This window comes from Hippoglossus hippoglossus, chromosome 4, assembly GCF_009819705.1.
Source record: "Hippoglossus hippoglossus isolate fHipHip1 chromosome 4, fHipHip1.pri, whole genome shotgun sequence".
Classification (NCBI taxonomy): domain Eukaryota; kingdom Metazoa; phylum Chordata; class Actinopteri; order Pleuronectiformes; family Pleuronectidae; genus Hippoglossus; species Hippoglossus hippoglossus.
In genome coordinates, this window is record NC_047154.1 from 9,924,997 (window position 1) to 9,948,280 (window position 23,284).

The 23,284-nt window shown below is 40.5% G+C and overlaps 1 protein-coding gene across 1 annotated transcript in view; it reads left to right on the forward strand.

The window, feature by feature from the left end:
* hcn2b (hyperpolarization activated cyclic nucleotide-gated potassium channel 2b) overlaps positions 1 to 17,816 on the forward strand; it is a 39,544-nt gene extending 21,728 nt beyond the window's left edge. The window contains exons 5-8 of the mRNA XM_034582164.1: positions 5,757 to 5,903; positions 6,919 to 7,159; positions 12,130 to 12,294; positions 16,638 to 17,816. Coding sequence (XP_034438055.1) covers positions 5,757 to 5,903; positions 6,919 to 7,159; positions 12,130 to 12,294; positions 16,638 to 17,608 — 1,524 coding nt within the window. The 3' untranslated portion in view covers positions 17,609 to 17,816. The remainder of the gene's footprint in view (positions 1 to 5,756; positions 5,904 to 6,918; positions 7,160 to 12,129; positions 12,295 to 16,637) is intronic.
* The last annotated feature ends 5,468 nt before the right edge of the window (positions 17,817 to 23,284 follow it).

Genomic DNA, 23,284 nt, shown 5'->3' on the forward strand with positions numbered 1-23,284 from the left:
AATTGTTAAGACAATCCAATTATCAAATTTCCTCTTTATGCAACAGGTACAAGTACAGTTACTTTCAAATTATTTCAATAGGTTTGAGTTTGAGTTTTTAGAAAAAATGGTGGAAATGAAGTGTAGGTGTTGCTTGCAGCTCATTAATTCTCAGTGTTCAGATAGTTCTTCTTATAGCTATAGGGTTACTCCAAGGATTAAGTATTGCCATAACGTTAGGAGAATGGTCAAATTTGACGTAGCTGAGGCTAACATATCCTGACTAACATCGGTCAAATACCAAATAATCTGCATCAAACATTTCCCACATTATCCCCGTTAGTGGATCATGTATTTGGTTAGGCGGTCCCTGACTACCAATTGTGTACATCTCACCGACCCTGCCTTCTTTTTCTGAAAAATGTAAGGTCTCCAAGGTCAAACAATGAAAATAATCTTTGTTAGACTTTGGAGGTCTTCCTCCAGAGCCACAAAAGACATGACACAACAGTATTTCACAGGCATAACCTGACCTTGATGATTAGTAGAGTGCCACTTTAAAATCCACTGACTAATATTTCCTTCCTTTAGCCTTTTCCTAAATCCATATTTCTCTTTCTCTCACCCTATTTCCCCTTTTTGTGATATTTATATTTAATTGAGAAATCAACACAAGATGTTTTTTGTCTGGATTCATGTCATTAGTGCACTTCATGAAAAGAGGAAGTGTTTTTCTAATTTTAGGAATAAATTGATCATAATGACATCATGGATCCAAGTTTAGAAAAAGCTGACTCACATCACTCATTTTACGACATAAACATCACAACCTTTTCATATCTGCTGTTGTGATCATGCATTATTTAATCAAGGACATCAAATGCTGTGGCGTTAACCTTTCAGACTCTGCACACCCACGTCACACAGTGAGCTGCGAGTGTGTGAGTGCATATTTGATTGTGAGTGTTTATTTCTCTGTCTTCACTTCGAGAGCTAAAGCTTCAGCTGATGTCAACTTGGGTTTTACACCCTCACAACAGCACATCAACACATAAGCACACACACACAGATACAGCATGAGACTTGTCACATCCTGGCACAGCCCATTAATAGGATCGGCCAATTCAATTTCTCCTCTCCCTCTGTGGCAGCTTACAGTGACAACCATGCATCATGTGCACAAGCCACCAACTTGGGGCTTTACGTCCTATAAAAAACCTCTGTGCTGTTTTGGCTCCATGTTAACTAAGTCCAATGGCTAAAAGGAATAGATTGGATTTCATAAATGTAATGCATTTGTTAGTTGTATACAAATACGGCCGGAGGATCTAAGTCCAGGCTTAACTGCATTCCTGGCCATAACGTTTGATTCTATAAGAGAAACCCTGTATTATGTCAACCGAATGTGAACGGATTTGCTTCTGTGGGGACTTTCAAACAAAATAAATGGACTTTTTTTTCTGAAAACCTGGATAGTAAACTGGAAATGTAGATAGAATATCTATCCAGTGTTTCCAGTGCATTATGCACTTCCAAACCAAATTGTATATGGGACAACTGTGTAGGACTGTGTATTTTGTAGTTCAGACTGCAGTTGCAGATTATTTAATATTATTTCACTTTGCAAGTATGAGACAATTTTAGGTCTCAGTCCCTCTCCGCTGACTTTGACTGACACTAATCCACGTCTAATGCAGAGAAAATCAGAAAGTCAATAAAACTTGTCTCCTTCACCAAGAAGAGTTAAAGGAGAACGAGAGAGAGAGAGAGAGAGAGAGAGAGAGAGAGAGAGAGAGAGAGAGAGATGTGTGTGAGAGAGAGAGAGAGTGTGTGTGTGTGTGTGAGAGAGAGAGAGAGAGAGAGAGAGAGAGAGAGAGAGAGAGAGAGAGAGATAGATGTCATTTCAGTTTAATTGAGACTGTCACACACTGAATCCTCAGGCAGGAAACACTTAATGGGAGCCTTCCAGTTTATCCTCATGCTTGATTGAATGAGCTGGATACTCTGGAAGTCAGCTGCGTCTTTATTGTCCCTGACAGAAAATGGTGAAGGGTTGTTATCAAGTTAAAGTGAGAGAACTTTAATCCTGTTTTTTTGTACTACAAATGTGTGGGTAGCACAGATTATTGGGGGGGGGGATACCCTTAAACATCCGAAACAAACATCGTCTTTATAATTTGAAATGAAAACTGCCAGACGTGTTAGAGTTTTGAAAAGATGGCTGAGGAAGACATCCTCATTCAGAGCTATGCTGTGACTGTTCACGCTAAATGAACCATGACCCGAGGCAATTAATTAGGACTGAATGATGTTTAGATTCAAATTGGTTTACGTAAGTAAGAAAAAGATGCGTTAAATTGTATTCGCACATGTAATTTAATTATGTGGTTCATTAAAGTACGTGATCCAGTCTGATCATCGTGTTGTCATGTATAAGGTCACGCTCTTTTGTATGTGTGTGTTATGTATGTAAGGATCTGTTTCCTCAGGATGTACGTCACGCTGGAGAACCGTGTGCTACTAGATAATAATTGGGCAAAAGAGCCTGAAAGAGAAAGACAAAGAAAGAGTGTGCAGAAGGGGATTATAGGAGAACATGTAGATTTAGTTTAAATAGAAATTAAGAAATGAACATCAACAAATGCCTTTAAATTTCTGAAAATAGGGACAAATGTCATTCTTATCCACAACCGTTGGAGTTCTTATATAAGCCCAAGGTTTTCCCTTTCGTAAGAACCACTCAGCGCATTATATATGAAGAGAAAATCCTCCTGTACAGAACCAATATTAATATCATCCTCCCATGACAGCCAGTATGTGCCGTATTAAGGGTATTGTGATTTGCCGTGTCAGCCCGGCCCTTAGGGTCAAGCCTCCATTTTCTCGCTAACCCATATGTCACCGTACAGTGTGACAAAATGTAATTTCCTAGACAGTGTGCCATCCCACCTCATGCGAGTCATCAACTGTTACAGGCAAGGTCACGGGCCATGCCTGTGCTGCGCCCCCGTACAAGGCGTGTCATCATAAATCATGATTGTGTCGGTTCAGAACATGGACTCTTAGGGCAGAAAGATATCAACACTCTCCATGATTAAAGCATTTGATTTCTCTGAATGTTCAGTGGGTCCAAAAGTCAAAACACAAGTTAAATGAAAAAACACTTTTTATTGTATTCAGAGTCTTAATTTCAGGATATCATCCTATATAGAGGATATAGAGTATTTTATTAGAAAGTAAATGCTGTGGGTAAAACAAAAAGAACAACCGATGAAATTAAGAAAAGATGGCAGGACATTAGAAGAAGAACAAAAGAAAAATTAGCTCATAATAAAACCTTGGTGAATAAAACCTGTGGGGGTCCATCTACTTCCTGCCGTCTCCTCCTCACCAAAATAACTGCAGCCATCTGAGGCTCCAACGTTGTGCCGATTAGCAGCTACCTTTCAAACGTATTAAATAAAGATGCCGTCACAATCACTGCAATTATTTTCAGGCTTTGTAAATCACAATCCTTTTGCTAAATCAAAGTATTTGCATATACTCCTCCCAATATGTTTCTACCCGCACTCGAGTAGAAATGCCCGATAATGCATATTCATTAAGGCAAACAGACTAAATGGACAGCGCCTGTTATTCTGCTGGCAATCCCCAGTGCTCACCGTTAGTAGATCAGCTTGCATGTTTTTTTGCAGGTGAAATCAAGTTTGCACACGTTTTTACACGCAGAAACCTTTAGTAGATCAGGCCCTAAGTGTGATGTTTTATTCTGTTCGTTCTGAGAATTTGCTGCAGATACAATGGAGTCGAGCAGTGAGGATTATTTTGTGTTCCTCTCACTTGGTAAAAAAAAAAAAACCTTGGGTCCATCCAATCCCGAGAAGCTGTCAGCGACAACTAAAGATGATTTAATCTTCTGATCAAAGAGATGTGAAATGATCCAGATCAAGTCTATTTCATGATGTCAGTGGTCTAGTTTGATAAGCTGCCACCACTGAGATTAAATTGAGAAAACACATTTCTGTGATCTTGAACATTTCAAACATCTCTGAGGGACAAAGGTTTCGGAGTCGGTGTATAAACGTGATTGAGACTATGTGAGGTCGTATAATTTTTTTTAAATGAGACAATTTCAGATGAAAAACACAGATTTGGTGTGCACAGACCTTTAGCATATTGGGTCCGCTGCTGACAAACACTACAGAGTGATCAAGGTAGAAGTTAGAACTATGAGAACAGATGAGCTATAACTTTTCTTCTTGGAAGTCAAGGGAATTAAAACACGATGGATGTCACGATAAAGATTCAAATTGTTTACAATCTGAGGCTTTTTATCAACGATCAATCCTCACCAAGTAAACATATTTGAACTCTGTGGAAGATTTGAGATGTGTCTTGTTGTATTTTTCAAGTGTGGTGTCGGACAGCGGAGGTTCTCCCTTGACCTTTAACTTGAAATCTACTACTCATCCAATTGTCAGTTTACTCCACAGAGGGATGACTCATACTGTTTAACACACACACACACACACACACACACACACACACACACACACACACACACACACACACACAGACACACACACACACACACACACACACACACACACACACACACACACACACACACACACTTGGGAGCGACAAATGCCTTATATAAAATTTAAAGCAACTCCAACATGGATTTGTTACATTTCTCGCAGAAGCTTTAATCACTGAATCAGCGTTTCTGTCTAAGTGTAGACGAAAAGCTGATTCATCCCCCTCTTCCTGCTCTTATGATTTTTTTGAACCAAATTACTTTGGCTTTTTTACTTGCAGGTTGTTTCTTCCTTCTGCATCTCTCCAGAGTGTTAGGACGTTGGTTGCTGATGTAACAGAAAGGTGGTGATGCGTGAAAGTATACAGAATGCCCCCCCATCCTCCTATAAAGAAAAGCCAAAAGCCATTTGTGTACAGCGAAGATTTATTCCCAAATCGGCAGAGGGCAATGCTATTCTATCTTATAGCAGTTCTTCAATTTTCCAGGGAATCCAGACATTAACTGTGTTATGGAGCGTCGTAATGAGTCGTGAGAAGAGGACAGTCAGGATGCATGTGATGTAGTTAAGCACAACTGTGGTGAATATGTGGATATGTGATGGTGTGAATCTCTTCAGTTTGATCCTCCAGTGAACAATCAATGTGCTGCAGCCAACATCTACTCCATCTACTGCAACTCCTTTTTTCTAGCTACATATATTACATATTTATCAATTCCAATATAAATATCAAACATCCTCCTTTCTCAGAATAGTGCTCAGGAACATAAATGCTCACTGGTTCCTTTTAATTATTTACCTGTGTCTTTCTTTTGGTTCTTTATGACAGACTTAACAGATCAGATGAGTTGTTGAAAAATGACAAATAATGACGTGACAGACACTGGCTGTGGTTAAGATGTACAATAGAAGCATCTTGCTTCTCTAAAGACACTAGAATCCTCAGGAGCTCTCATGTTTCCTTAATAGCTTCATCACAGTATTTTTCCCCACAGCTACAGGTAGAACCTAGAGCATCTCTTTGTACATCTCAATGACTGCACAAATTCATTCTCACTGATAGCTGATTAGCAGCCTGTGATAAGACGGTCTGAAAACAACAGTGAGTGGGAAATGAGAAATCCCCACGATGCTTCGGGATGGTTTCAGTGTTTTATCTCAGGTGAAAGCATGATGCTGTGAAACTGTTGCCACCAATACTCACAATCCCTCACGCCTCTCTCTTCTATCCTTTAGTACAAACAAGTGGAGCAGTACATGTCCTTCCACAAACTTCCGGCCGACTTCCGACAGAAAATCCACGACTACTACGAGCACAGATACCAGGGCAAGATGTTTGATGAGGAGAGCATCCTGGAGGAGCTCAATGAGCCTCTGCGAGAGGTATGGCAACACCCATCCAACACCCAGCACCTACTGTAATGTGATCAGTTGCTCACAAAGACACACAGCTCTCAACCCTCCACTGAGCGGATCAGAATAAATTCATAACAAAGTTCATCTATGGACACTTGAGTACTTTCAAACCTACCCTGTTTGGTCAAGAGCTTCAGATTAGTCAGTTCAATGAAAGTAACAGGTGTGAAGGTCCAGATCCAGACCAACGGACAAAAACTTTGTCCGACCAAAACAGGTGGTCTCGGTTTGCAGCGTGAAAACATTTTCTGCATAGTTGGAACTTATAAATTGCTAATAGAATAGCATATTTGACAAGATGCTGAAATCAGATGCACGCCTGTCAACAAACGTCAAGTATAGGTCAACAGTCTGCTCCATAAATTACGTGGTGAATTCAAAACCAACTGGATCAACTGTAAATAATACATAAAGACATGAACCTTGATCCAGCTTTTCACATGTGAAAACGCCCTTAGAAGTTAAAAAATCATAATTCTCAGCCTCTCCAATATGGATTTACATATTAATTATTCTTAATTTACTCACATTCTAGTTATTCAGTTTAGTCACCTGAAGCTTATACCAGTCTTCACCGAAAATTACTCAATTTTAAGGTAATTTTCACACTGACTTTATTCTCCTACTCACTCAAAAAATGTTTTTCCTGCTGCCCACATGAGTTCACAGTAAATTATTTTCCTTCAAGAGCAGCTCAGAGTGCACCTCCTGTATCAGAGAATCAAGAGAAAACTAGGCAGAGTACTCACACTGTGCCAGGGTCTCTCAGGGTAATTTAAAACATGTTTATCCTGTAAAGCTTGTTCTTAAAATGGAGCTTCTTTTAATGGATTTTTCAAAATAACTTTTACATAAAAGAATGAACTCTACCTATCACACATGTAGTTAACACTCTAGATACCCACATCATCCATGGTTGCATCATTAGCTGTGCTTCTTCAAATGCTGAAGCAAAAAAACAACGTCTTTTGTCATAACGTAGGAAATCGTCAACTTCAACTGTCGTAAACTGGTGGCGTCCATGCCGCTGTTTGCCAACGCCGATCCCAACTTTGTGACCGCCATGTTGACCAAACTGAGATTTGAAGTCTTCCAGCCCGGAGACTACATCGTCAGAGAGGGCACCATCGGTAAGAAGATGTACTTCATCCAGCACGGCGTGGTCAGCATCCTGACCAAAGGAAACATTGGGATGAAGCTGATGGACGGATCCTACTTTGGAGGTTTGTTGCTGTTTACTGTAAAATCTGACAAGTTAGTTTTACTTAAAAAATATAGGAAACCGATTGCATTGAAAAAGGTAGGTAAAACAATTTAGTCTTTTTTTTGTTAGAATATAGAGTTTTATTGCCAAAATAAACAAAGGCACAATAGAGAAAGATTATTCCTCATGATATTTTTTTACTCATAATTTATTTATTTATTTCAAAGTGCCATTCAAACCACTGACAATAAGAAGACTTATATTATACAACTAAAGCACTCAGCCTCGAAATTAATCTTTCAAAAGATCTAGTGATATCCTTACGAGACAAATTGCTTAATCATGGTTGTCAATGTCAACCATAACAACAGTGCATTCTTTACAGTGTAGGATCATCAGCTCCTCTTCTATTCTGCTCTACTCTGTTGTTTTCTGTTCTATTCTATAATCCTATGCAAATGTTAATTACCTCATAAATCTCAATTCAGTTATAACTTATGTTTATTGTTTAATATTATTTGTAGCAACAAGCACATAAAGAGAAAAAAACAGCACCCTGACATTTGACTTTTTGCCTCACAGCCACTTATGTCCCACTTTGCCATGTTGTTGTTCCTCTGTGGATGTTTAGAAACATGGTGCCGTTGTTTGTTGTTTTATTTACCCTAGAATGGGCCCTTTATATTGAAATACTTTATATTTACATCAGGGGGGGTCCTCTCTACGGAGGCCGCCATGTTTCTTGTAGTAGCCCAGACTGGACAAACTAAACACCCTTTGAGTTTTTATGAAAACTGAAGGTTACCACAGGTTCTCTTCCATGTTTGGAAGGGGAGGGTGAGGAGGTGAGGGGTGTTCAGCTGCAGCATGCAGCTTCACCACTTTATGTCACTAAATTCTACACACTGCAACTTTAAGTTATGTGGGGTTTTTAACATCCGTTCGCCCTCTGCAGTTGACCAAAGTTCACTGACAGCAGCGCTGATGTGCCGGCAGCCCGGGGTGAAGTTGCAGTGGCAGGGACGCATGGCACACAAATCACACAGCCAATTAATAACAGCTAATTAGCAGCGCAGAACAGTGAGGACGGGGTCATTTATAATGTCACCCCTGCCACCAGGGAGGGAATCGCAGGTCTCTCTTCATACATAAAACTAGCGGTGAGCTTGGATTGGAGGGACAGCTGACTTTAACTGCAGCAGAGTGTCTGTGGTAAAATCCTTGAATTAGTAAGTAACAGCAAATAGTCGTATCAAGCCAAACATGCACTAAATTCTTTATAGGATTTTGCTATTCTTACACTTGTGGTTGTGGACTGCATGTTACAGATTGACATTAGGACTTCCTGTCAGACAGGCTGAGTAAGATCATATGGTTCAATAGGCATCATCTCCCCCATCATATTTCAGTACTAAGATCATAGAATTCCACATTTTATACTCATTTTTCACTTGTAAAACTTGGCTTGAATGGATCTGTTTTAATGCCAGATATCTCAAGAATGCCTTGAGGGAGTTTCTTCACATTTGGCAGAAATATTCAGTTGGACTCAAGGATGAACTGATTAGATTTTGATGGTCAAAGGTCACAGTGACCTCACAAAGCACATTTTTGGCCTTAAAATTATATCTCGGAGATGCCATTAAGGAAACATTTCACATTTGGCCAGACATTCACTTGGAATCAAAAACTAAATCACTTGATTTTGGTAGCCAAAGTTCAAAGGTCAAGGTCACAGTGACCTCACATCCCTGCGAATGTGATATATCAGGACCGCCCGTAAGGAATTTCATTACATCTGGCACAATTCACTTGGACTCATGGATGACCTGATTAGACTTTGGAGGTCAAAGGTCACCGTGACCAGTCAAACACATGTTTTTCCTTTTTAATGTAATATCCCTGGAACCTCTAAAGGGAACTTGACGCATGCTCACTTGGACTCAATGATTAGATTTCTTTTGTCGAAAGTGGCCATAAAAACATGTTGTTGGCCTCTTGAATGTGATATTAAAAGACTGCCTGAGGGAATTTCTTCAACTTTTGTTGTCGCACTCAAAGATGAAGTGATTACATTTCAGTGGTCAAAGGTCACACTGATCTCATATGAATCGGAAAAAATACAGAAATACGTATGTACATGGAAACTGCCCTGGTCGGCGGAGGCATACAACCGCAGTGCGGTAATTCTATAACATTTAGAACAATGCCTCATTTGTCCTTCCACGTTTTTCTCATAGAATAAGTCTGTAATCCTAAAATGGATGTGTGGTAAAATTTTGTATTGAGTTTTGTGCAGTAGAGTAGTTAATGAATCTGAATTGATTTATGGTGAAGACCATGCTCTCACAATATGTTGCCTTAAAGTCAGTTTTTTCTTAGAATTTGAATTAGTTAAAGCAGGTGCAAGCACTGATTGAGGTTAAAGAGCTCTCCATCAGAAGGCTGTGTTACATACAATTGTGGGGCTTGTAATACTGGACTCACACCTATGCATTTTGTTTACAATTGATGGTGGGCGGGTCTGAGACTTGGTGCTGCCATGATGGTCATCACGACAATGATCACAGTTTCAATTGGGACACGCAACATAGACAGCTTTTGTTCTATGCCATGCTAAGTACCAAGGAAGGATCAAGGAAAGAACATGTCAATATTGGTACTAAAACAGAAGGAGTTTTCCTGTAAACATATCAGGCAATAGACCATTAAAGGATGATTTCATATATTAAAACTATAGGGGCAGGAATCAGTGCCTGGACTGGAGGAAAAGGATGATTGCAGTCATGATCCCATAATGCAGGGACTATTCAAATAAATGCTAGAATAAATTTCACCCATCATTGATTTCTCTGCATTTTTCATGATATTTGAGAATGACAGCTGCCCTATCCACAAGCTGCAAATGGTTATCCCGTGGTGTTAAACAGCTTTTTAATTCAGCCCCAGCGGCTTCATACAGATTATCATCCTCTCCCAGCGCTTCCACTGTAATGATGCTGGAAATATGCAAATGCCTGTGTTATGCGTAACCAGGAAAATCCCAAGAGACACTTTATGAAAGGACGTCTTGGGCATTTTATGGAGAGTTTTCCACAATTCTCACAAAACTGGAACATATGAAATGTTAGCCTTCCAAACATGACTGAGTTTGGTTTGGTCAAGATGTCTGTCCACTGACATCTCAGCTATTTTGACCAGATTATATGTAATGAATAAGCTGTTTATCAACAGACTGATGTTTTGACTGCATGTCACAGCTCTGTCTTTGTACAGTACATCCCACAGCTTATACTTTCATTACCGCAGTTGACCATAAGACGTCTAACCACTCATGTCCTGTAAGCACAGTGACGTCTCTCTGTGTAAGCTATTAATCATTAATATACCAGGGAAATATAAATCTTTTATTAGATATGCGGAAAACATAGTCACACTCAAGGTCGCACTTAAAAAAAACCTCTGAATAAAAAGCTACTGAGTCTTGAGTGTATGTGGTTTATGTGAATGTACTGTATGATTAATAGGCCATGGCCTGGATCCTATCACTAAACTTAAATTAAAGAAAGAAAAACATTTTGACATATGAAAGACACTATCTTGTTTTTTTCTGCACCACCTTTTGAGTTTAGTCCAAACCAAAATAACAGGTGTGAAAGTTACTTGGACCACGGTGGGTCTGAATTCAGTCCGACCTGGACGTGACTCGCAGGACCGCTTGTAGTCTTCAACTTGAACAAAAAAACTTTTCAACCAGGAGGACATTCCATTTTGTTGGTAGTAAAACCATATTATTAGAAGAGACAAAATTAACAAACCGTTCTGTGTCATTCCATTCAAACAGAAAGATAACTTGTTTTTTATGACTTTATTCAAAAAAAAAAAGGCAAATACAACCAAACACTGCCAAATATATGTTGACGAGGCCCACACAGTTGATGACAAACTTTCTTGCTGAAAATTAGACAAGAAGATAGTAGTCTGTAGCATAAATGAATCCTTTGAACCAGAGGCAAGTTAGCTTAGCTTAGCATAAAGACTACAGAGAACTAGCCTGTCCAAAGCACTTAAGTTCAAAAATATAAAATTTTGAGTCTTTTCATCACTGTGAGTTGGCCAGGCAACCAGTGGAGATCGCCTGAAGAGACTGTACCTGGTCAAGAAATAGTTTATTACATAACTACTCATAATAACTGAGCTTTTGTCAACTTTGAAGCTATTTGATTTTGATTTTGATAGAGTCAGGTTAGCTAATTCCATCCTTTTACAGTCTTTGTGCTAAGCTAGCTGGTAGCAGTAGCATATTGAATAGTTACAATGCTATCAATCTAATCTAACTCGCGACAAAAAAGCAAATATGCATATTCTCCAAAGTCTCAAACTATCCCTCTAATGCTTGTAATTTTTGCATTCTTTAATTTGAATTAGGGTTTGTATATTTGCAAGTAGAAACCTCTTCTCTGCTCTGCTGCTACAGATAGTCATGAACAGACTATTTCAGTCCAGTGCCACCATGCACGTTCTAGTGGAGTCTCCTTGCATTTCATTCCCCCCCCCCCCCTCCCAGAGAGTGAGGAGAGGTCGAGAGGTGAAAGGAGGGCATATGGTTGTCAAGACAACAGTCATCCCCAGCCCATAGATGAGGAAAGCTAAAATACTAGAGGGAGGGAGAGAGAGAACAACTGAATGTAATGAAGCTTAGCTGCACATCTCCAAATATAGTGTGGTTCCTTAACATAACTGTACAGTGCTGGAGGAAATACTCAGTGTTACTGTCAGTGCGTCATCCTGACTCCACACAGCGACTGCCTGCATTAACCATTTTCACTATGATCGCACATTTGCACATAGTTTTGTACAACCCACACATATTTTAAGCTCTATTTTTTTTTATTGTAACAGTGTTGTTACAATATAAAGTGTTGTGGCCTGGCCTTTTTTAAAAATCTGACCAACAGCCCCTCGTCTGGTTTATTTTCACCCCACCAGAGATCTGCCTGCTGACCCGAGGTAGACGGACGGCCAGCGTGCGAGCGGACACATACTGTCGCCTCTACTCCCTCTCGGTGGACAATTTCAACGAGGTGCTGGAGGAGTATCCCATGATGAGGAGGGCCTTTGAGACGGTGGCCATTGACAGACTGGACAGAATAGGTAAGATCACCCGGAGACGTATTTGTAAACACTGCTGATTAGTGTCTTTTGAATTTGGGCTAGAGCTTGGCAATAAAACAATATCATAAATTAGCGCAATACAATTTTCATCATTAGCAATATAATAGAAGAACAATATATATTGACATAATGCTGATATATTGTGTCAGCAGGAGATAAAACACACAATTGATCAACTGAATCAGATCTGTTCAATGCTTTTCGCTTGTAATTCTCTGTTCATGAAGAAAAGTTTAAAACAACAACCTTTACATCGGAGCAAAAATCAGTCTATAAAAATAAAAATTTTGTCCATATCGTCCAGCCCTTTTTCGGGCACATGTCTTTCACAGCATCTTTTAAACTCAGGTGCTCACTGAGTTATATTATTATTCTCTGATTGTGTAGAATTACCTCATTACTTCAATTTTATTTTTTGCCCATCCAACATAATGTCAGATACATTTTTACTCAGACAAAACGCTGGCATGAAATTTGTCAAATTATTGTCCAGTCAACCAGCTCACGAGCCCATGAAGCATTTATTTTTAAGTCCTTTTTTGTATTTTTATAAATATATATATACGTATAAACATTTAAAAAAAGAGATTAATTCCTGGAAAATTAGCATCATATCTCCCAGATACAACCCCCAGGTATAGATGATTCATTCATATGATGAAGTGAAGCATAAGGAGAATGTGTCCATTCATTAGCATGATGTCTGTGTCTGACAGCTGTGGTGTGATGTATGAATGGTGCTGACAGGGACGACGTGTGGGGCGGAGAAAAGGAAGCGTGTAAAAGTGTATTCATGGCTGTGAATCACTGAGTATATTGGGTTTATTTGTGTAAGAGAACCGAATGTTCCCTGTGGAAAACAGTTACTTAACAAACTGTGTGTGTGACACCTGAAATATGACAGAATGTGCTGAGAAAGATCACCTGTGTTACTGTACCTCTGTAATCCCTCTCTAGATGCATTTACTAATTTGATCGAATGAATGCTCAGCAGTGACAATCCTCGCTTTGTATTTGCACACACGCACACACACACACACACGCACACACACACACACACACACACACACACACACACACACACACACACACACACACACACACACGGCTGTCTTACTGGAGCCTTGGGAGCTCATTGTAAGGGAGTAAACAAAACGTGCTATTTTTTTTTTGTCCTCTGACATTATGCCCCCCCAAGGTCAGCAATGCAGCTGATGTCACATCCGCCTGTCACATGACCACACTTCACATGTTAACAAAAGCCCTGCATCTGCCAGCTGCCAGCTGTTGCCATAGCAGCCAGATTCCACACATGAGCAGCCTTCAGTCAGTCAGATCACGTATTCGGGGGGAGACTGACCTCTCTGCTTCAAGAGGTAACCACCAACTAAATATCCCCACTTGACTCCATGTGTACTTAATACATATTAATGACTACTAACGGGATCTTAATTAACTCTCCGTCAGAAAAAAGGATCAAACACAGTGGGGGTTATCAGAAGTCATGGTAAGAATATAAAATCTAATGACACACTCTAAAATAATGACGCAACATATCGTTTGAACTGTAAACAGAGATGGATGCAACTTGACGAGATCCTCATTTTAAAATTCAATTTATTCCAACGCTTCCAACATTATCTTCCTCTAAAATTTATCTTAAAGTTCTGTCATGTTTGACAAGAGTTTTTTGTTGCATATCACATTTTGGACCAGTTCAGACTGATGCATGATTACACATGTTATTTATGAAACCAGGCTTCCTACATCAGCCATACCCTATAAAACATTAAATAATATTACCTTACTCATATACAGAAGAAGAAGAAGAAGCTGGAGGATTCTTTGTCATTATTTCGTACAGTTATGAAGATGCTTGTAAACACAGTGTCACCTAAGATCAGTACAGGAAACAGGATACCAGTGATTTGAGGGTTTACAGAGGTCTTTCATTGGAATTATAGTGGATGTGTTGTACCTGTGTTTGCTTATGTCTGCTACAGTGGCAGCTTCAGCTTATCAACTACTTTGGTATCTTATGGGCTCTGATCTATAAAGGACTTATAACGTCTAGTGGCACCTGGGACAACTCGTGTTCCTATCTTCCTATGTGGATGCCCTGTTCCCTTTTCTTTCAGCCCACCCTCAAGCTCCATCAGCGAGTTAGTGTCACCCTTAGGTGTTGCTCCTACCATATGTTTGCTACTGACCATTCCCCAGGAGGTATACCAAGAACGAGCCAGACCATAACTATGATGAAGACCTAGTCTTAGTTATTCTTCTGGCTTCTCCCATGTGAAGCCCATGCTGTAGTCTCTGTATATTTGGCACAGCTGGAATCAATGCAACAGGAGGGCAGAAGAGTCATCACAGTCAACATCTGCCTCCTCCCATCCCTCTCCTCCTGGTGACCTTTTCCTTAAGTAGGTATCACTCAGGCTGACTCTGTAGCCCACCTGCTGCATTGGAGAACCAAGTTTACTGCTAGTGACGGTGGTGCGGAAAATAGCTATATGCACTACTTCAATTTCCCACAGGCCCATGCACATGTCTCGACATGTTCAAGTCCCTCCCTGTCCCTAAGGTACAACAGATGTTGTGGGGAGCAGCAGAATTTTTTTGTCTTTGGTCCCAAACTTGTTCCAGAGCAGCATTTGTTGAGCAGGAATTGACCCTGTGGCTCATTTAGCATTAACATCATTATCAATGGCTGGGTGCTCCGGATATACCAACATTTCAGCCCATCCATCCTTTAAAAAGTCCAGAGAAAAATGGACAAAAGGAGGTGTTGTCCAACAAATGAATGCATCCTGATCCATCAACGGAAACATCTGATTCAGTAGTGGGGATCTTATTTGTGTTTATCACAGAGAATCACCTGGTTTGTATTTTCTACTTTTCTCCTTAACTGAATAAAAGAAAGCTGCATAACGAGGGTTTGTCTGCCTCAATTTGTCATTAGTTGCCTTTCTTCACGTGTCAAAGCAAGTAATTCACTCTTTAGAAAGACTCCTTTGCCAAATAGGCTTCTCCTGTCTCTGTTCATCAAGAAGAGATATGTCTCTGTTTACCTCCTGCATCATTGCAGAGAGCAGGAACTCAGCAGATTTAAGACACAAAAATGTTCAGCAAACTCGTCTTACTTTCCTGTCAGCAGTAAAGATGGAATTTCAGCTCTTCATGCTTCTGCTGGCACAGCCATGGTCAGTGATAAACCATGTGAGGACAGATGTGAAGACTCTCTCACACTCTTTCCTTCTGTTATGTCTCAATCATGACTCGTGTAGTGGGTGCAGCAGTATGTTTTATTGCTAATGGCTATGCCCCTTCTCATGAGTCCGGATCTCTGCACAACTTTATCGATGCTGCATTGATTTACATTTTGATGGTGTGACTGTAGGTATTCCGAAACTCTGCAGCATTCTGCAGGTCGATGATCGGTCATCTGCATTCAAGGGTATTCAACAAACCTCCTCCTCCTCCTCGTCAGTCTCACTTACTGGTGAAAAGTCACAGTCAATTAAATCTGTATGCGTCATTCACAGCTTGATGCCACACGAGAGTTGTCAAGGTCATTTTTAACTTGTTAAGGTGGTGTGGCTGTCATGAGAGATCATCAGTCACCTGATTTTAAGTGTGAAGTGAACTGAAAATGCCTGGGAGGGGACATCACTATGCCATAGACTGCTGAATCCATACAAGAGGAGTTAAAAAAAAAAGGGGTTCTTCCTTGACCTTTATTGGGTTCTTTGTATATCCACAGGTTTGTGCAATTCTTGTTGTATCAGAATTCTACACAATCTGCTGTACTTCTTCTCTGATTTTTGAGTGTGTGGAGACAGGGGGGTTAGGGGAGCCCATGTGATGCTGGTAATCTAGTAACTCTCACGCCATCAAATTCAAATACTGCAACTGTTCTAGCACACGGACGGTCACAGCTACACACATACCTATAGAGCTAGAATTACACCAAGGTAACTTCTATTTTCTCCTAGAGGGCCAGTGCATGCAGAGTATCTGAGTACATATACACAGACACACACAAATGCATCACCGAATCAGCTGTTTCATATGTAGAAGCACATACTCCTTGTCACAATGTCATTGCTGAGGTAAGTCTACAACAACACTGACTCCCTGTCCCCATGACAGGGAAAGTATAGGTTATGTGTAGGGCACTGTGTGTGGTATCACCAGGAATAGAATGAAATAGATAACGGTAAATGATAAAGTTGTTATTTCTGTTTCTAGCAAAAAAGGCAGGAGCACCATTAGTATCTACTTCAGCAACAGTGCTCTTTTCTGTCTCTGTCTCATTGCAGGCAAGAAGAACTCGATCCTGATGCACAAAGTTCAACATGATCTGAACTCGGGTGTTTTCAACAACCATGAGAATGAGATGATCCAGGAGATAGTTAAATATGATCGGGAGATGGTTCAACAGGTGGATGTACCACGACCACGGGCCATGTCCATGACACCTTCTCTAAATAGTGGGATCTTTTCTCCTCCGGGTTCCTCCAACCAGCTTCAAAATTCAGCAATTGCCACTTTGCAGCAGGCAGTCGCCATGAACTTTTGTGCCCCAATGCAGGGGAACTCAGTGGGAGCAGGGAACCTTCAGTCCCCAAGGATGGTGAGGAGATTCCAGGTGGTGCAAAGTGTGTCCAGCCCTGTCTCAGCCTCTCCCCTGCAGGCTCAGCTCCTTGCTTCTGGTGCCTTTGCTCCGGTCCTGACCAGCCCCCCTGTCCAGAGCCCGCTGGCTGTTGGAGGACGGTCATTCCATTATGGGTCCAGTGCACTGGCTGGTCCCGCCTCAGGCTCTCAGCTTTCACTGGCCCAGCAGCACATAGCCAGCCCTGCACACCGGCTCAGCACACATAAGAGCACCCATTCCTTGCAAATGGCCAGTCTGAGCCAAGACGCCAGAGCACTGTCAGTGTCTCAGCCCTCACTGCCTCATGAGGGGGCCCAACCAGGTGGCCCTAGTCCACCCCATTCTACACGAGTCTCCTCTACTTCCATTGGACCCCCTCAGACCCCATCAGGTCACACAGGGGTTCGCAGCGCTATACCACACAGGGTGGTACTGCCCCACCAAATGTCTGTGGGGGCGTTCCCTGTAGCATCGCTGCCTGGTTCTGCACAGAGTTTTGGGGCTGTTGCAGGACTGGCGGTCGGGGGTGTGGGAATAGGTCTGGGGGACTCGGGACGACCCAAGAAGGACTCTGTTGTGAGCCTTCCTGAGACAGACCACATCAAAGTTAGATCCAGGCTGTCATCAAACTTGTGATGTTAATCAAACTCTTGCAGGAGGGACTCAGTTAGGGGGCATCCCTGCACGAACATGGGAGGATTTCTGTTCTCCCCCCTACAGTTCCTCTTCTCTCTACTCACCCCAGTTTGACTCTCCGAATGTATGAATGTTGACTGAGTGGCTGCGAGGATAATCTTAGAGATGACTGTTCTAATATAATAAAGCCTGTATGGTGACTTGTGAATCTGCAGCATCAAGACATTTCTACTCACACAAATAGTAGATGCACATAACAGTAGTGGTAACGTAGCATCTGCTGATATCCCCCTCCTTTATTTATTGTATTTCAGTAAGTAGTTAAAACCAAATGGGTATATCTGCTTCACCGTCCATTTCATTCCGCTCATTTAATGGAAATCTGGGGCCAGATGGGACTAAAAGAAAATCAGGGACCTGATAACAGAAGTTGGCACTTTAAAGTGTCTTAACTACTGTATCTACCACATTATTCTCCTCACAAAGCATAATAATCCATGGCTTCATAAAAAGTCATGAACAATTTTGATATTAAAATAGGTGTGTTTTACTGTTATTGACTCTCAACTCAAATAGAACATCAGAGCAAATGTAAGCACAAAAGTGAACTATTTATATATATATATACGATGAATATCCTTCAAACTGAAATTACATCTGTGGGACAAGATGTTTTGTTCCAGCCAAGCCATCGATTTCAAAAGGAAATGTCTATTTTTTTTATTTAAAACTGCATTAATCAATATTTTTTTATAGTAACAGTTAGTCAAATGAGTGCAATGCGAGTGATCACTCAAATCTGCTTATTTATAGCCTCATATAGCTCATTTGGTTTTAAGACCCACAATTACTCTAGCGTCGGGGGCTTTAAACTATTCTCACCATAAAGAACATCCCGAAATACGATCTAAGCTATTCTGAATGTGGACCATCCCAAATTGAGTCTATGCTTTGCTACATTATAATTATAATTCAAAGGGAATTTTCCAATAAAATTGGACAGAGAAGACAAGTGGTGAGGGAGGAACATCACAAACAAACAGGAAACATTAAACTATGTCAATCTGCAAATAGAAAAGTCAAAGTCGTAGTTTACATTGTATAGCGTACAGTAAACTAACAAGGAGGAGAAGTGGTAACGATTCTGTATTCATTCGTTCATTTGTACTTAATTGATAGTTTATGATTTTGCATTGGTAAGTCAACCCAAAAGACTCTTAGTGGCGACAGAGTTGACTGAACTGCTTGATAAACAGTGAGACGTCTCTGTGTCTGTCCCAGACACACAGAGACACGTTGCACCCTTTGGTTTAATAGCTATCGTACTTGCCTAAACTCAGACTGTCTTGGATAAAAACATGAAACTAATTGTAAGCTATCAAGCAAGCAAATAATGTTACCATTACAGTTAACGTCACTGATTGGCTTTAGCAACATCGTGTCGTGCAAATCTTACTCAGTTCAAATATCTCAACTCAAGAGGATGAAGTGAACGATGCAAATTTTGCGCGGTTGTGACGTGAGAGGATTGAAACTCGTATCGCTTCTTTGCATCGACTTTGTTTGTAATCTCATTGTCAGAGCTGTGTCTCTGTTTGTTTTGGAGTTCTGCCTCCAAGTGGGTGAATATATATTAATGTAGCTTTAAAATTCAACAGCTATACCTGAGTAAACGACACCTCGTCTTAACAGCAGAAATGTTTTCTGAATAGATTAGTTATATCTCACACTTTGTGAAAGTATTACTTCGTAGAAATAATAATATACTGCCAGTTAATTACAAGAAATTTTATACCAGTCTAAATGTAAACTCATTCGAAGTCACACAATCAAAATGTAAATCCATTCTTTTCTAACTCTGAATGTCACATTTCTGGCAGCGGCAGTCGCGATTGCCAAAGCCAATTCGTAGAGATAATGAAACTCCTACAAAGCTCGACCTCACTATAAACGCTAAAGTTTTGATCAACAGCCAAGGACAGTGCAGATACTTTGCAGGATGCATCTTTCAGTGTGCCTCTATCATTAATGCCCCAGTAACAGTTCATCAGATGCCGCTGAGTTGCGTCCAAACGCATTTGGGAGAGGACCTTTTCTCCCGGACCTGACATTCTATTCACCTCATTTCACTAATGCCTGAGCCATTACTGCATAATGAGAGTGGAAATTGGAATTTCTCTGGTCTGTTTGGGACTGTTACCATTCCCCTTCCATTGGATTTCATTATACTGTGCCAATAATCCTCTCGCATGATCGTTTTTGCATTTTCATTGTGTTATGTTTCGGTTCAGATTCCAAACGGGACAAAGTCGAAAGCTTATGAGTATTTTTATACGGTGTTTTTGAGGTCTGCTCTTTCTGCCCAAATGATGCCCTGTGGAACTTATCATGGAACATATAATTAATACAGAGGCTTGTTATGAGAATAGTGTTTTTCGCTGAACTCCACGTTGTCTCCTGAAAGGAACTGTCTCAGGGCACAAATGGATTTAACGACAAAAATTAGTCTACAAACTTTTAATGTCGCTCACAGAAGAAGAAGATGGTGAGAAGGAGGAAGACGGGATAGAAATTGGTCAATAACCTCAGTCAAATTACAATCAGATATTAATAACTTAGAGGTAGGGTTGGTCACTTGTTTCCCGAAACTCTTTTTATCCCATGTGTTGAAATCTTCTCGCCATTAATAAATAAAGTCATCTGAAAAAAAGGCCGGTGTCTGTAACAGAGAAGTTGACTTGTAGCATTTGTCAGGCATTCACGTTCACGTGTTTTGGCGGCGTAGCTTTGCTGATGCGAGGGGGCGGGATGTATCAGTTGCAGATTTCCAAAGTGTAGCCTGTTCTCGCTTGCTTTTCCAAGATTACCAACCCTAGATTTAAAGATCAACGATACAAAATGACAAATGAACCCAATGATACCAAAGTTTCAAGGCCTGGGATTTTCATGGATACAAATATTTCAGGATGTTAAGACACAAACAACATGTCACAGACTGAACTATTCACTGTGTCTAACATACAAATAGAGTAATACCCTTAAATCATTCCGACAGTCTGAGAGTGAAGTTTAACACACAGGCACACAAAGCAATAGCTGAAGAGTGTGGTCACTATATGCAATGATTTTCTCTTGAGGTGTTGATGGAGATGCAATATTTCACGTCATGGACGGAGTTCTCAAACTTTAACGAGAATCTGTTCAAAGTCTGGAAGAGTACGAGCGTGTATCCAGTTTTAAATACATGATCGCCATGCTGACATCGGACTACATTGATTTACTGTCACTACAGAGACACACTCAAACACAAGTTTGAAAAAAATCTTTTTAATCTTTAACAAAATGGATATTATCATCTCGAATGAACCCATATTTCTTGAGCGTAGGAATTGAATCAGAGCGAAACTATTTGTATTACAGAGGATGTCTCACTTCTCCTTTCTCCACAGTGACTCACAGTACCACCCGCAGTCTGTGTCAGGTCCTGTGCCAGTTGCTGTGAGGTCTGCACGGTTTCTTCTCTTGTTTGGGTTTTCTTTTCTTTCGGATCTCACACCTCGGATCTCACACCTCCTGAAAATCCTGTACCTTTGACCAATGCTGCTCACTGATATTTTTTCTCTCTCTCTGCCGTTACCACCTGAATAGCATGTTGCACAGAACTCTGTAAACACGTTTTCCCTGTTTTTTCTGCAACGTTACAAACATATTATGTAAATGCTACAAACAACTCAGCTGTTCGCCCTGCAGGCTTTGGTGAGGATGACATCTGTGCCACACACACACACACACACACACACACACACACACCACACACACACACACACACACACACACACACACACACACACACACACACAGCAGGGTCAACACAAACATCTGTGTTCGCCAAGTTTTCAAAAGACTCATTCATTTTTCTTCCTGTCTTCAATGCCACAGCTTCTCCGGGTTTAACGCTATTTTCCAATGTTTCATTCACACGTGTCTTTGGGTTCATCAATGGCAGTAAAAACATGGAAGTGCTTCAAATGTTTACTTACAAGGGCTGTTCATTCGAACTGAGCGAGGATGTGATTTTGTGTCTCTATCTCACAAATGTACATTGATGCTCATGAGTTCAGATTCTTTTCTATTCCATTGGCCAATAATGAGGAACACCAACACTAAAACAATATATAATGCACTTTTTATACTAGTTGTTTATGTATTTTACAGAATATAATACAGTATGAGTCAATACCAAACTGCAGTCCGCATTTATTTATTTGTTTTGTACATTCTTCGATCCCAGACATGTTGGTGTGAGTAATGGCATTCAATGATGAGGGTAAAAAAGCTGAGACCGAAAGCAATCAATACCTTAACACTACAGACGAATGTGCGCAGGGAACATACACTGAGTTCTTCACCACTGACCATGAATCCCCCAGAAGCAAACAGACGATCACAGGCGCTCAGAGCAGACGCTGCAGCGCGAGTGTTTCTGGGTCAGGGACCTGATTTTCTTTTATCGAGCCGCTCCACACCTGTCACCTCCCATTATAATGTACTGTTTCCTATAGTGCCTAGCATATCGTAGACTCCACATACATGTACTATACTCTCTGTGTGTGTGTGGCTGTACAAAATAAATGCAAGCTCCTCCACAATGCAAACACCACTGTTGGTTATATCCCACTGCAATACATGTACAGAGGAAAACCAATAAACTGTATTTGAATACAGTGTGATTCCACTGCTTTATGCTAAGGTTGTTTACTTTTGTGTGAGCTGGTTGAAAAGCACCAAAACTTCTTCACTTATTAAACCTACACATTCTTCACAGAAGCAGAACTTGTGAAAGGCTTGTGATGGTGAAAGCTCCGCCTGCTGTCATGTGTCAAGGTTACGATGCTCTCTGGATCTTTTTACTGGTTCAGTGTTATTTTTCTGCCTGGTGGTTTTCAAAACACATTAAATACAATGATTTTAATTTTACTAGTGTGAAATTGGATAAAATTGATTTATATGTTGAATAACTGAATGCACCAAATAACTCGTAGATATAAGTCCCCTAAATATACTAGATTTATTTCATCAGGATCCAAGCATGTATGAATTATTCCCTGGGAAATTAGTGTAAATATAAAAGTAAATAATGTCATAATGTTTAAAAAGGTGATAAAAAATCCTGCACCTGCAATTTTTCTCTGGATCCGTGCTAAAGTGTCAAGTTTTCTTCCATGCTCTTTCTACTAAGTAACATGGAAATCCATAAATCATTTTACATAAACAGCAAACAAACAAACAAACCAACCAACAAACCAACGTGGGGTTCTGTGTCTGAGAGTTACCTCATGCTCATTTATCCAGATTCTTATAAAGATCTGCGTTTTGATGAAGGTTGATGATTAATAATGGTGAACTACAGTGGACAAAACTCATCTACTTTGTTCGAAGTCTGAGTATTTTCTGATTCTTGAAACATCATCAGAACAGAGGTAACAACCTCCTGGGTTTCTCAAACTCTGGTGGTTAATTAGGGCCCGAGCACCTCCGGTGGAAGGCCCTATTGTATTTTGAAGGATTTGTATTTCCCTTTTGGGGCTTTTTCAGGGCCTAGACATGCTCAAATTCTCACCAAGGTTTGCAGGAAATTCAAAACCCTAAAAAGTATTTGAATTCTGAAGTAATTTG